Below are 13,765 nucleotides of genomic sequence, written 5' to 3'. Positions count from 1 at the left end.
CTTAGAATAATTGCTGGCAAGAGAGAGTAATGTAAGATACATATTTTATGCACTTTAGATGCCTATACATGAGCAGAGAAGCTGATCCAATGCGCTGGAATCACACAGTTGAGTCTGCCGGAACATGGTATTTACCATGCTCTGGCAGCCTTCAGCATCTCATGTATCAGCATCCCTGCGCTTAAAAATGGCAGCAGGAGAGCTTTAGCTAAAGCTCGTTCACTACTGGATCTGCTTGTTTCTTGTGAGCTAGATGAAAAAAGAGACTAGTTGAATTGCAACTGGACATGAGTGCCTAAAATTAGATGCAGTGACACTGTGTCAGCAAGTCTGATCCCCTCTGTGGATCTGGACTTAAGTGACTAGCTGAGGTCATGCAAGAAGTCTATAGCAGGGCAGGAGGTTGAATCCAAGTTACCACCCTAGCCTCCTTTCCTCTGGTTGTTAGGATAGTGAGGGGACACTGCCAGGAGGGTTGCAGTCTGACTACTGCAATGTGACTGGCAGCAAACAAAACCAGACATGTACTGGAAATGTTAAAACCAGACCTGTTTTTGAATTGTAAACCCCCCCTCACCCCCCACCCCCCCGCGCCAAAAAAAAAAAACCAGGGAAAGGATGATAGAAAATAAGTGACAAGTTATATTCAATTATTCTGTTTATAGCTTTTATTGTGCTGAGAAATGTTGATTAGTGCTGAAACACGGTCTAGATTTTTATAGCTACAGTGTTATCGCTTGGCAAAGTAAGATTTATATGATATTATGACATCCTTTTTCAGCAGGCACCGCTATCATAACCACATAAAACCTCTTGTGCACGTAGACAGCTGTTCAGCTGGGCAATATTGCACAATAAAGACATGGACTATTACTGTTTCAAGAAACATTATTATGTAAAATTATTTTTATTTTTGTAGCAATAACGGTATTGGCACTTTCATTGTGTATTTCATCAAAAGATTGCAAAAACGTTTTGCAAATACTATTTTTGTTAAACATTTAGAACTTATTTCAGTTCACATTAAAATCAAAACCAAAACTTCTATTAACTTCATTGTGCTTTGGCTCCTTTCCTCAATGCAAAGACAAAATAAATACTAGCTTTATCACAGAAGGCTTTATATGGCCAGCATCTTTTAAACAGACAACTCGGTACACAGAATAATCAAATCAAATGTGGATTTTTCCTTTAAAAGCTGATGGAGTTAGGAAAGGGCCAGTTGTTCTACAAAGTATATAGCAATGTTAATTCTGTTGTCTATGTATAAAATACATTTTAAAATATGTCATTGTGTATTGTTTGTTAATGTCTTTGCAACAGGGTTGCACAAAGCTAAATTTGCTTTTAAAACATTACTTGTAATTTCAGACTGTGTGTAACCATATATGTATGCTTGGTTTTTCTTTTGTGCTGTCTTCAGAACAACAAAGCTGTATGGCATCCAACACTGGGCTTTTTCTAGTGATTTATTAACTGTGTCAGAATAGCTGCAGCAAGTGCTGGGAAGCTCTTGTATATTGTGACAGTTGATATTGATTATGACAGTTTTTAGATTCCAGTGTTGTTAGACAGTGGATAGTATTTTGTCTTCTCAATATACATACCATAGACTATAGATCATAGCGTTTTCTTAAGAAAAGGGTCCTTTGTCCAATATTCTTTTTTTCCTTCATGGTATGGGAGAATTTGTGTAATAACAAAATAGCTCAGACATCCTATGGAACAGCCAATCAAAATGTCAATTGTTGTAGAAATAAGTGTGACTGGTTAGTTTTGCTGCTGTTGTCTACTGTGTAGTTGACAGAAATGTGAGCTGGTCTCAGTCTGTCATTTATGAAAATAAAATGCACCCTATCTATCCATTGTTCAGAAACCTGCAGACCATGCACTTGGAAGTCTTTATACTTGCGGTTGGGGCTACAGAAAAGCTTTAAAGAGCATGCACAGTGGCTTTGCCTGTTCATGGAAACTGAAATAAGACAAAGTCTGTCTGAAACAGATTGAGGAGGAGGAAGAGCTGTAAGATCACCGCAAAATAACAGTGGGAAAAAAGAAAGCTAAAGAATTAGTTGGTGGGAAGGGCACATCAAAAGGAGTACCCAAAATAGTGACCATTTGCTACCATTCCACCAGTGTTTATTTTTAGCCAGGCAGTAATAAAATAGAACCCAGGAGAAAATATTTGCTTTAGAGTGAAAGGAAAACAGTCTACAGCTGAAAATTTTACAGGTAATTTTGAAACTGTATTAGAGACATCTAAATTACTGAAAGGATACCTTCTAGCTATCTATTTACTTCTAATTTGCCACAAGTCAACAGCATTGTTAAAATGTATTGCTCTGATTCTTCCATTTTTCTAAGTCATTATTCTGACACAACTTCACTTGCTGCATCAGAGAATTCACTCCATGAAAACAAGAATAAAAATCTATTAGAAAATCAGTGCATCTGGATTCTGGCGTCTTACAAGTTTTACACTCACTCAAGCAAGCTCAGGCCCAGTTCATGTCTCAGGCTTTGGACATGCCTTGCTGGTCTAGTGCTATATATGCCCATGCTGTGCAGAAAGTAAGTGGCTGTACATTCAGGCTGCTTTGTAGTAGATCCACTACAAAAAGAAGTTTCTATTTCAAATTAGAACTTTGAAGGATTATGTTTTGTAGTGGACACTTACGGGTAGAGCTGTCTCAGCTGACTTATTTCTCTCTCCCCCACATCCTGTCCAAGGGGGAGGGAGGGAGACCAACTGGCTTCCTGACAGCTCATAGCCAGTAGAACTATGGCATTGAAAGCTTTGATGGTTGTGTGGCTGCTTGCCTCTGCTGAACAGCTATGGCTGTCAAGCACAGAAGCCACCAACCAGAGGGCTGGCAGGTGGCAAGGAGAGCAGCGTTACCTCTTCTGCTGGCTGTGGTGGTTGTCTTTGATAAAGGCAATCTTGCCCCACTCCACCAGGGCTACAGCAGTAGCTGATCGGGTGCCATTGCTACAGAAGCTTGTAGACAGCCCAATCAACTCTTGCCACTCGGCAACAACAGCTGATGGGGGTGCAATGGTGGCAGTGGCTGATTGGGTGGTGGAGACTGTATCATCAGCTTTTGCCCCCACAGGTGACTTACAATGATGGCAACAGCTGATCAGGTGAGCCTATCAATGGGCCTGCCCACTGTTGCCCAAATGCTGGAGAGCATGTGAGTGCTAAGAGGGAGAGTGGAGGGTGCTGAGACATATGCAGGTCCCATAGTGCTCAGTTTTTGCAACATGTATAGCTGCAGTAAAGCCAGAATAATGCTGAGTAAAGTTGCATAGCAGGTCGCTGTATTATATTAGTTTTTTAACTAGATAATTTGAAAGGCAGTGGATGGTACATTGGGAACCATGAATTCCATTTCAACTCTGCTGTTGACATGGTGCATGACCTTCAGGTCGCTTCATCTTTCCATCCTTTAGTGCAGGGGCAGGTAAAATAAGTCCCATGGGCAAAATCTGGCCCACCAGGTAATTTAATCCGACCCGTGGGCAGGCACCCACCAATTAATTGTATTCTACCCAGCCTGTTGTTGCCTGTGCTGTACTCACATGAGGCCTAAGCCCCATACATTCTCGCTGGGGCAGCACATTATTCTCCCACCCTTATGTGAGGGAGAGCCCTGGCTCCAGCCAGCATACAGCTTCTAGGTGGGGCTGCTACTGGGAGAACTGCTTGGGTCCCCCAGCTCCTCCTCATGTCCCTGCTGCAGTGCTTTGGGTAACAGGTAGGGAAGTGCCAGGGAGCAGGGAAAAGCTGAAGCTGGGTAGGAGTACAGAGCCTGGGGCACCTGGTGCCCAGTGAGGCAGCAGCAATGCAGAGCCCGGATCAGCCTGGGTCAGTTTCTGGGACTCCGTTGGAAGTGGCAGGGAGCCCCACTTGATGGATCTAGGCCAGCTCCACTTCCCAGCAGAGTCCCAGGGAGTGGCAGGGAGCAGGGCCAGGCTGCTGGTTTCATCATGCAGGACTCCCACTGTATGGTTCTGGCTGGGTCTCAGAAGCTGCACATGAAACATGGGGAGCCCCATGCAATGGAGGCAGGCTGCCCTGGTCCCATTCCTTGCCACTGTTTGCAACTGGAAGTGGCTGGAGCCATGCACTGCCAGGGGGTCTGCCTGCTGCTGCTGCCACTGGCAGTGGGGGCTGTGCTCCATGGAGAAGACGTGTGGAGGGGGCACAGCCTCCCACACTCAAACCCTCCCTCACACCCCCATACCCTTTCCACAGTACCCCCAGCAACCACACCATCCCCACACCCTGCCCACATACACCCCCACACATAGCCACACCCCTCCAGAACCCCCCTCACACCCGTAACTACACCCCACATACTCCCTCACACATGCCCCACATGCAATATACAAGAGTAAGACTTTATTTTTGAGCTATGATGCATCTCTGTATACAGTATGCAAATGAATGTAAATGAGGACAACAGTATTTTTTAAAATAATATTAAAATACGTTATAGTAGATGTTTGTTCTTTAGCATATGGTTTGTATTTTTTCCAGTTTCGGGATGACAGCCCTCCTCTCCCCCCCCAAGGGAGTACTTCTGGGGGTAAGGAGGGGGACTTCTGGTGGCACAGGTCAGCGGTTGGGGTGGGACTTCCAGTCCCAAGATGGCAGCCAGGGGATGGGGCACCTGTCAAGGGGTGGGACTACCTTTGTGGCCCTCCACAGCTCACCAAAACTCATTAAGCAGCCTCCCAGCTAAAACAATTGCCCACCCCAGCTTTTGTGTCTCCTTCCCCACCTTGTCTATTCGGGCTGTATGAAGTTTTGATTCCTGATTCAATTCAGTGGAGATTCAGCCCAGTTCAGGGGCCGAATCTCCAGATCAAATCAAGAGACCCTTTAATCTCTCTGAATCAAACTGGAACCCTCCAAATCAATTTGGAGAGATCTGGAAAGATTTGGCGATTCGGACACAGACACAGCTTTAACTGTTTTTTCTACATACCTCGAGGTATCAGGCAGCTCGTCAACACTGCGATGGTGGAGCAGATGGAGTGTCCCACAGGAGCATGGGAGGCTTCCCAACGTGCTGGGCAGCAGACATGGAAGTGGACCAGAAGCATTTCTGGTCCACTTCCGGGAGCGCGCAGGGGGCCCCCCTTCCATGCCTCCTGGCTTCATGAGTAGTGCCTCCTAAGTCTGGGGGGCACCCAGGGTCCGCCTGTGGCTGATTGCCAAGCCAGGGGTACAGGGGAGCTCCCGCACACTCCCCGGCGGACCCGGAAGTGGGTTTACCACTGAGCACGCAGGGTCTCCGCTCACACCCCCCCCGCCCCGTGCTCCTGTGGGATGCTTCATCCTCCCCAGCATTGCAGTGTTCACAAGCTGCACATGGTACCTCACAGTATGTAGAAAAAACATTTAAAGCTGTGTCTATGGCCAAATAGCTGATTTCCAAATCGGGATCAAATCTTCAGATTTGGATTTGGCCAAATCAAATTGGGGGCAGTGATCTGAATCAACAGATCGAATCACTGTCTCCAATTCAGGCCGAATGTGTATCTGAACCTAATACAGCCCTTTTTACGCACCCCAATTGTCTATCTTGTTTGTTTGAATTGTAAGATCTTCACAAGGGGTTCTCTCTCACTTCAGTGTTTATACAGGGCCTGGTGCAATAAAGTCCAGATATCTGTTGGGGCTACTGTAATACAATTAATAATGTGTGCTTTGTAATCTGTATTTTCTAAATAAAATATAAGCAATGTAAAAATGATAACCTTCTTGATATTAGCAGGTGGATAGAATTAAATAAGAGGCTTTGATCTGGTTTTCATGACAAATTTGACACTGAATTATGCATTCATTATTCATTATCCTTTAAGTATTTTGTGTCATAACAAAATGATGTTTAAGATTTGCAGACCTATAATACAAATACAGCTATATACACTGTAAAAAGGTTTAGTGCTGGTATCCCTCAGGAATCACTGGGCTGTATGAACATTTTGACCTGGGGTTCCAAAACAAATGTGAGGATGTCAAGCATTTGAAAAAACATCATTACAAATGGAAAAGTTTAAAATGATGGATTCCATTACAGATTGGTTTGATCTGGGTCTATGTTTAACTTACCTGCAGATCCCTGAAGGAAATCAAATGTGATTTTTTTCCCTCTAAGATGACTTTTATTTAAAGCAGGGGTGGTCAATTATTTGGGCCCAGAGGCCACATAGGCAATTTTGGTGAGCTGCCGCAAGCTGGTCAGCACCCCTTACCTCTCACACCGAGCAGCTCATGTGCCCTGCCACCAACACCCAGCAGCAGCTGAGTACACAGCCCCAGCCTCAGCTCACCCTGCACCTGCTAGATTCATCCTGGCTGGAGTGGAACAGCTCTGGAGCAGCTGGGACCTATGGGCATAGCCCTGCCCTTGGCTTGCCCCATGCCTGCTCTGGGCTGCCTGTCTATGCTGAGCAGCAGCGGCAAGGATCAGGGAGAATCTGCTGAACGGCCACCCCCCTCCCCTTGACGCTGCTGGGCCTTTCTTGCTGCGACCACCTGGAGCCTGTGCCTGGGCTGCCTGCGGCTCTTCTCCACCGCCATCACCACCATGAGCAGCACCACCTCTGGACCACCCAGTGGAATAGTGGTGGCAGTGGAGAGGAGCTGCAGGGCATCCCAGGTGCAGGTTCTGGGCGGCCACATCAAGAAGGACCTGGCAGTGGTAAAAGGGAGACAGCCACTTTCCCCCTACACCCACAGGGTGGGCCGTGGTTGGGGCTGTGCCTGTAGATCCCAGCTGGTGCACTCTGGCCGAGGTGAGGCTTGAGTGGGTGTGGGGTGCGCCAGGGTCGGGGCTGTGTGTGCAGGTCCCCCCCACTCTTCATGCAGTTGGGGCCAGTGGCAGTAGTAGCCCAAAGGAGCTGCAACCGCCTCCTGGGCTGCCCAGAAATGATGCCCAGCTGTGGATCTGCTCCAATCCTGTTGCTTGCCCAGGGGCAGTGGGATGTGCTATAAGCCAAATGGTGCCTGGGCCAGGTGGGATCCAAGGACCTGCTGCAGGCCAGACAAAGTCCATCTGTGGGCCAGATCCAGCCCACAGGCCATATTTTGCCCACCCCTGATCTAAAGCCTTGGTAATCTTTTTCTGGCATGTTTCAGTTTCTTAAGCTTGAGGCTGCTGCTGGAGCTCAATTTTGGTCTTAGACTGTGGAAAGTGAGTTTCACAGCATTGCTTGTAGTCTAGGAACGACCTGTGTAAGATCTGTTCTGTTCATATTATGCAAAGTGTCTTGCTCTTAATGCTGTCACATCAGTCAGGTGATCAACTGGTCTTGCTAATATTTTCTAGTTGTTTGAGTGGAATGTCCTACCTGGTGTGATGGGACAATCCTGAACAGTGCATTCTAGGTGTCCCTTGTACATAAATCCTGATTCTAGGGAATTTTTCTGTGCACAAACAGAAATGTTGAGTATGGCAGAAGTTAGATAGGTTTTTTCCCTCTCACATCACATAGAGAGGGTTGGTAGAATAACTGATTTTTTTTTCTCTCCCTGTAGATGGTGTTCACAGTGTTACAGCTCTCTGCACCCTGCGGGTGACTATCATAACTGATGACATGCTGACCAACAGTATCACAGTGCGACTGGAAAACATGTCTCAGGAAAAGTTTCTCTCCCCACTACTCTCTCTCTTTGTGGAGGGTGTGGCAACAGTGCTCTCTACTACCAAGGATGGCATCTTCGTCTTTAACATTCAAAATGACACTGATGTCAGCTCCAATATCCTGAATGTAACATTCTCTGCGTTGCTTCCTGGTGGCATTCGAAACAAATTCTTTCCCTCTGAGGACCTCCAAGAACAGATCTACCTCAACCGGACACTGCTAACCATGATCTCTACACAGAGGGTCCTGCCTTTTGATGACAATATCTGTCTGCGAGAGCCTTGTGAGAACTACATGAAGTGTGTGTCTGTGCTCAAGTTTGACAGCTCCGCTCCATTTATTAGTTCAAACACTGTCTTGTTCCGACCTATCCATCCCATCAATGGACTGAGGTGTCGGTGCCCTCCTGGATTTACTGGTGACTATTGTGAAACGGAGATTGACCTCTGCTACTCCAATCCTTGTGGCAATAATGGGCTTTGTCGAAGCCGAGAAGGAGGCTACACTTGTGAATGTTATGAGGACTACACTGGTATGTGTTTATCTTATCTAGCATACACATGATTTATATGTTAGACCATCAACTGAGTCAGTTTTGTATCAAGATGAAATTGCTCGCATTCTTACCCATAGGAAGAACGCCTCTGACATTAGACTCTGGTCGAGTGAAGGCTTTTGTGTGTCACACTTCAGTTAGGACAAGTCCCATATCTACATGAAGAAGTGATTACAAGAATCACTTACTGAAAACTTGAACAAAGGCCTTTATAGGAAATCATTTCAGTTGCATAATTTTTCCCAAATTGCCTCATTTCTACAGAATTATTTTATATTTCTGTTTTGGAGTGGGTGAATAAAAGTGGACTTCTTGTCCCTGGTTCCTAGTTGCACATCTGATCTATCTTCTACTGCCTCTGAATACTTAAGACAACCAGTGGGGCTAGACATTAATCAGTCTACTCTGAACGCAGCATTTTATGATAGTTCGGCCCTTAGCTTCAACAGTTACTATTGTTTATTATTTGCATTGCAGTGGCACATGGAAGCCTTGATTGTAGTCCAGTTAATTATTATGCTAGGTGTTGTACAAAGACAACAAAAAGAAGATTCTTATGCCAGAGGACTTGTGGTAGTTTTCATATGTTTACATTACTGTATGTCAGTTGCAGTATATCAATATCTTGACTAGCACAGAAGGAAATAGTGTCTCTCAGGATCCAAAAAACTCCTTTGTAGAAAATATATGCTTAAAAGAGCATAAGATATCTATAAGATTACTTCTTTTTGATATCTCTTCCTCTGTTAACCTGTTAAGGAAGTTACTTTGTCTCATAATTTACTGGACAATTAGTGAAAGTTTAAAATGCTGTTCCTAGAGTAGTTTTCAAGAGTATAGACAGCTTAAGTAAATGTTAAGTGGAAATCTCATTGAAGCCAGTGGAAATACTTATGTGCTTAAAGGTATTTATCTCCTTAAATAATTTTGCTCTATCCCAAGACCTAAACTCTCAGTGGGCACATCTACACATCCAGTTAATGCAAAGCAGTGAACTCTGCAGTTTATTGCACTGGAGTCTATTGCTGCTGGGCATGCTGTTTGCATGTGTGCCTGGGACCGCAGCATGTTGAGCGGGGTTGGAACACACCCAGCTGCCAGGGAGCCCCAGGAGTCAGCCTGTCAGTCCAGGGATGCCCCAGCTCATTGTGCTGCAGGGGGGCTGCCTGGGGCACCTAGCTGGCAGGCAGCCCCTGCACTGAAGCGCCTTCATGCCCCAGCCAGCCCCACCAGTGTCTACACATGTGTTGCTGTGGAGTAAAAACTCTGCTGAGTTAATTAGTTTACTCCAGCCTAATTGCCATGCATGTATATATAGATGCTGAGATGTATACTGCAGAGCTAGCTAGTCAACTCCATAGTAAACATCTCAGGTAGATGTGCCCACAGAAGACTTACATTAACACTGTAAAAAAGCACTAACTTGTTCTTGATAAAAATTTTAGGAGTGACATAACTGCCAGGAAACAAGACCGATACTTAACTGGATGGTTAAGAATTTGTTGGATAAATGTCTTTAAGTACATAAAAATTCCTACTGGCTTCTGCTTTATTACCTGTTAAAAATTCCCCATTTTGAAATAGTGGAATTTATTCTGAAGCCTGCAGTATTTCTGAAACCAGAATGTTGTTTTAGTGCATCTCTTGCAGACCGATGTTTCCATTAGGGTGTTCATTTCATTTTTTAAAATAAAACTGAAGTAATTCCTTAGTATTTAATCTAGAACTCAATCATACTTTGTGAAAGACAGTGAAAAAACGTTCAGTAATAGCACTGGGGAGGAGAGAGTGCATCTACTCAGTATGACTCTATGTAATAGCAAAAGCTAAGCAGAATGAAAGAAAGGATGTAGAAGCCAAAAGAATTGATGGTGTGTATGAGTTAGGTTTGTGGCATCTGCAAATGGAAAACGTGTTTACTTTCCTGAAGTACTCAGATTTTAAAGACACTTTCTCAGTCTTTTTTACAACAAAAAGGAAAATAGTAGATTATTTTAAAAAAATAACTGATTTGCTTGTGCATTTTAAATACCTAAACATGAAATATCTAAATAATAATCACCACAAGTATTTAATGTAGGGATATTCTAAGATTTTTTTTAAACAAATCTCAAATTAATGTATTTAAATATGGGGACAGGGACCCAGAGCTGATGACTACCTGTGATCGTGTACTGCGGGGGGGGGGGGGGGGGGGGGGGGGGGCGGAGAGGGGGGGAGTAAAGCCAGACAGTAGTTGAATGGTTTTGCAGACAGGTCATCATATCTCCTATTTTTGAAACATTACACACCTATGAGAGAAAGTTTGTATACTCCAGATTCCTCCAACTACCATTCAGAACTGCAGCCTGAAAGCCTTTGAGACCAGACAGATAAAACTAGTGCATCATTTAAGGCATTTTCCTCCATTAGATGTATAAAACTTGAAGCCAGTAGCATACATAATAGTCTAGATTGGGAGTGCTCAGCCTCTAGCTCATGGGCCAGATCTGGCCCCTGGAGCCATGTCATCCAGCCTGCAGGGCTCCCCAGAAGTCCCAAGGGTTGGGGGTGGAGGTCACTGCCCAGCTACAAAGTTTCTGCAGTCTGGATAGTGTGGCCCTGAATGCTAGATTGGGCACACAGGGTGACCTGGACCCAATTCAGGTACAAAATGGCAACAAGGGGCCTGGGACATAAAGACCTGATCCCAGTGCACAGGGCTTGACCCTAGTGCGTGCAGCCAGGGCACAGGGTGGCAGGGCACAGCCAGGGCACAGGGTGGCACAGGGCACTGAAGCTTGATCCCAGCATGCAGGGGCACCATGGGGCCCAATACAGTCATACAGACGCTTGTCAAGGCTGTGCAGTGCCTTACCTGGATCTGTGGGACCAGGCGGGGGCAGCACCGCTTATTTTACCTGTAGAGCCAACAAGTCAAATGCCACTAGTCTAGATAGCTTTCCAGCTCTTTCTTTGGTGTTCTCCTGAGACCTTCTTGTCCATAGTACTTCTTTCCTTTAAGCCCCTAGCAAACTCACTTTATCCAGTCAGTGCATAAGTCTGATATTTTTAAGAAATGTGAGTACAAAAGTTTATATATCAAAAATGTATATGCTTGACAGGGCTTTATTTAAGTTAGGGTAAATGGAAAGTCTTTCCAGTTCCTTTGAGTATATAGTTTACATGTTAAAAATTAGAAGATACAGTAGAGATATGGGCAAGCCAGAAGTGACTGTCTAGTCTCCTCTTGAATATTTCCAGGGTAGGTGATTGCACATCCTGGACATCCTGACTGTGAAGAAGTTTTCCTAATGTTGGGCCTGAATCAGTTTTCTAGGAGTCTATGGCTATTACTCGTGGTTTTCGTCTTGGGTACCTGGTGAACAGTTGCTCACCAAGCCCTTGATATACTCCCCTAGTGTAGCAGTAAGCTGCTACCAGGTCCCCTCTCGGCCTTTTCCTCAGGCTGAAGAGTCCCAGATCCCTCAGCCTTTCCTTGTATGGCTTGCTGTATAAGAATGATCATATGGGTGGCTCTTCTTTGGACTCTCTCAAGCTTGTCCATGTCCTTGTTAAAGTGTGGTGCCCAGAACTGGATGCAGTACTCCAGCTGCAGTCTCACCAGTGCTGAGTAGAGTGGAAGATTCACCTCCTTGGTTTTGCGGAAGATGCACTGATTGAGGCATGCCAAAGTATTATTTGCCCTACTGGCATTGCTGCAGGAATATCTTTGCAAGGGATTAGGAAATATAACGTACATATTAGGATATTAGGAATATCTTTGCTAGAGAACTCTGGAAAAAGATCTAGCCTGACTAAATGAACATTTCTATCCTTATAACTACACAACAAATTAGCTGATTTATTTGAAACTATTCTGTGCTCATAGGAAATATGGCATAAATTTGAAAGGAATATACTGTGATATTCATATATTCATATATAAGAAAGAATCCGTTTTTACATTAATTCATCAGTGCATTCATATATAAGAAAGAATCAGTGTATCCTTACTATATTAAAAAAAAAGATTTTCACACTTGCTAGCTGTGTATGCTAGAGTGACTAAAAGTGAATAATGAACAATGTGTGCTCCCAGCGGCTGAGGGGGCATGACGGCGGTGGAGGAAGCACGGCGGCGGTAAGTGGGGGAGTTTCCGCAGAAGTCGCTGGCGCTGTCGGTGGCAGGGGCAGGGTGGTGAGTGCCAACCAAGGGTCAGTGACCACCCGCAGCCAACCACCTGCAACTGCCGCCAGCAGTGTCAGTGGTAGCCAGCAGGGATCACGGACCACCCACAGATGTTGGCGGCGGGGTGGTGAGCGGCAGCACCTACAGAATCGGCGGTGCCTTTTTGTAGACCCACATGCACCCTCTATGCGTCATCCCTGCAGGTAACAGTGCTGACATTTGAATTGGCATATTAGGTTTTAGAGCTAACCATCCAGGAGCACAGTGCTCCGTTCCTTTTCAAGATTAATGGAATTTATAGTCCCTCACTTCCATGACATAGCCTCTTTAAGTAAAATGATGGTTGAGGAAGCAGCAGACAAGCTGGAGAATGGGGCCTTAGTGCCAATCAGATAGCTATATCCTGAACAGATAAAAACCCAGCTGTTTGTGACTTCGGAAGAGGCCCTGCAGAGCAGAACTATGCCCACGGCTACTGGTGTTCTGGTGAAGTGAGCTTGAACAAGGGGCCAGTTTAACCCTTTAGTTAGGCCCTAGGCCAACAAACTCGTGGGCCCTGGCACTGCCACCTGTGGGGAGCAAAACTTGGAACCACTTCTAGGAAGCAGCCACCACAGTGACGAGGCTGGCTGAGGGGAAGGGGAAGGAAGGGGGAGGATGGGGTCATTAGCGCCTTCACCACAGAGGGAAGGACTGGGGTCCTCTGCAGCTCAGGGCCCTAGGGATGTGCCTAGTTTGCCTATGTATTAATCCAGCCCTGCTTGAACAATTGACAGTTGCATGCAGGAGAGCTGTGGATTTCTACTCGGGGAAAGCTATATACAGCCTGTGAAGGAGGGTAGTAGAATCCCGTAACCAACAAATTGATATGAATATTACTTTATTCCTGTTTCATTGTTAAATGATGACCATAAGCGTTAAGTATGTATATCCTGGTTGACTTTCTGCTTTAGGCCAAACATTGCATTATTGTACATATCTTTTTTTTGTTGCTGTTGGCAACATACAGTGGTGATTAGCCAGAGCTTGGGGTTTTTCCCTTCCTTACAGAAGTGGGTTGAAAATGTTATCAGCAAATAATCCATTATCAGAAATGTGCTTAGAAATATTTCACAGAGTAACCACTTTTGGCAGAGATATCCATCTCCTTTATTAAAAGAAAAACAAACTTATAGTATTTTATTTATAATTTTGTGTTCTTTATAAAACAAACCACTTAACAGTTTCAGATGTTTGCCTTGTATTTAGGGTTATTTTATTTTTTAAATGTCTATAAAGGTATAATTCACTGTTTAAGACTGCTATTTTTAAATGTAATTATTACTTCAATTATTTGGTATGTTTCAATAATAATACTGCATGTTTACTTAAACAATGCA

The 13,765-nt window shown here is 44.7% G+C and overlaps 1 protein-coding gene across 4 annotated transcripts in view; it reads left to right on the top strand.

The window, feature by feature from the left end:
• Positions 1-13,765, top strand: part of CELSR1 (cadherin EGF LAG seven-pass G-type receptor 1) — a 263,086-nt gene that overhangs the window by 105,392 nt on the left and 143,929 nt on the right. For all 4 annotated transcript variants that reach the window (XM_090042082.1, XM_090042084.1, XM_090042083.1 and 1 more), the window contains exon 2: positions 7,553-8,191. In XM_090042082.1, coding sequence (XP_089898208.1) covers positions 7,553-8,191 — 639 coding nt within the window. The remainder of the gene's footprint in view (positions 1-7,552; positions 8,192-13,765) is intronic.

This window comes from Crocodylus siamensis, chromosome 4, assembly GCF_052110815.1.
Source record: "Crocodylus siamensis isolate JL-2025a chromosome 4, ASM5211081v1, whole genome shotgun sequence".
NCBI lineage: Eukaryota > Metazoa > Chordata > Crocodylia > Crocodylidae > Crocodylus > Crocodylus siamensis.
This window is presented reverse-complemented; position numbering and strand designations above follow the sequence as displayed.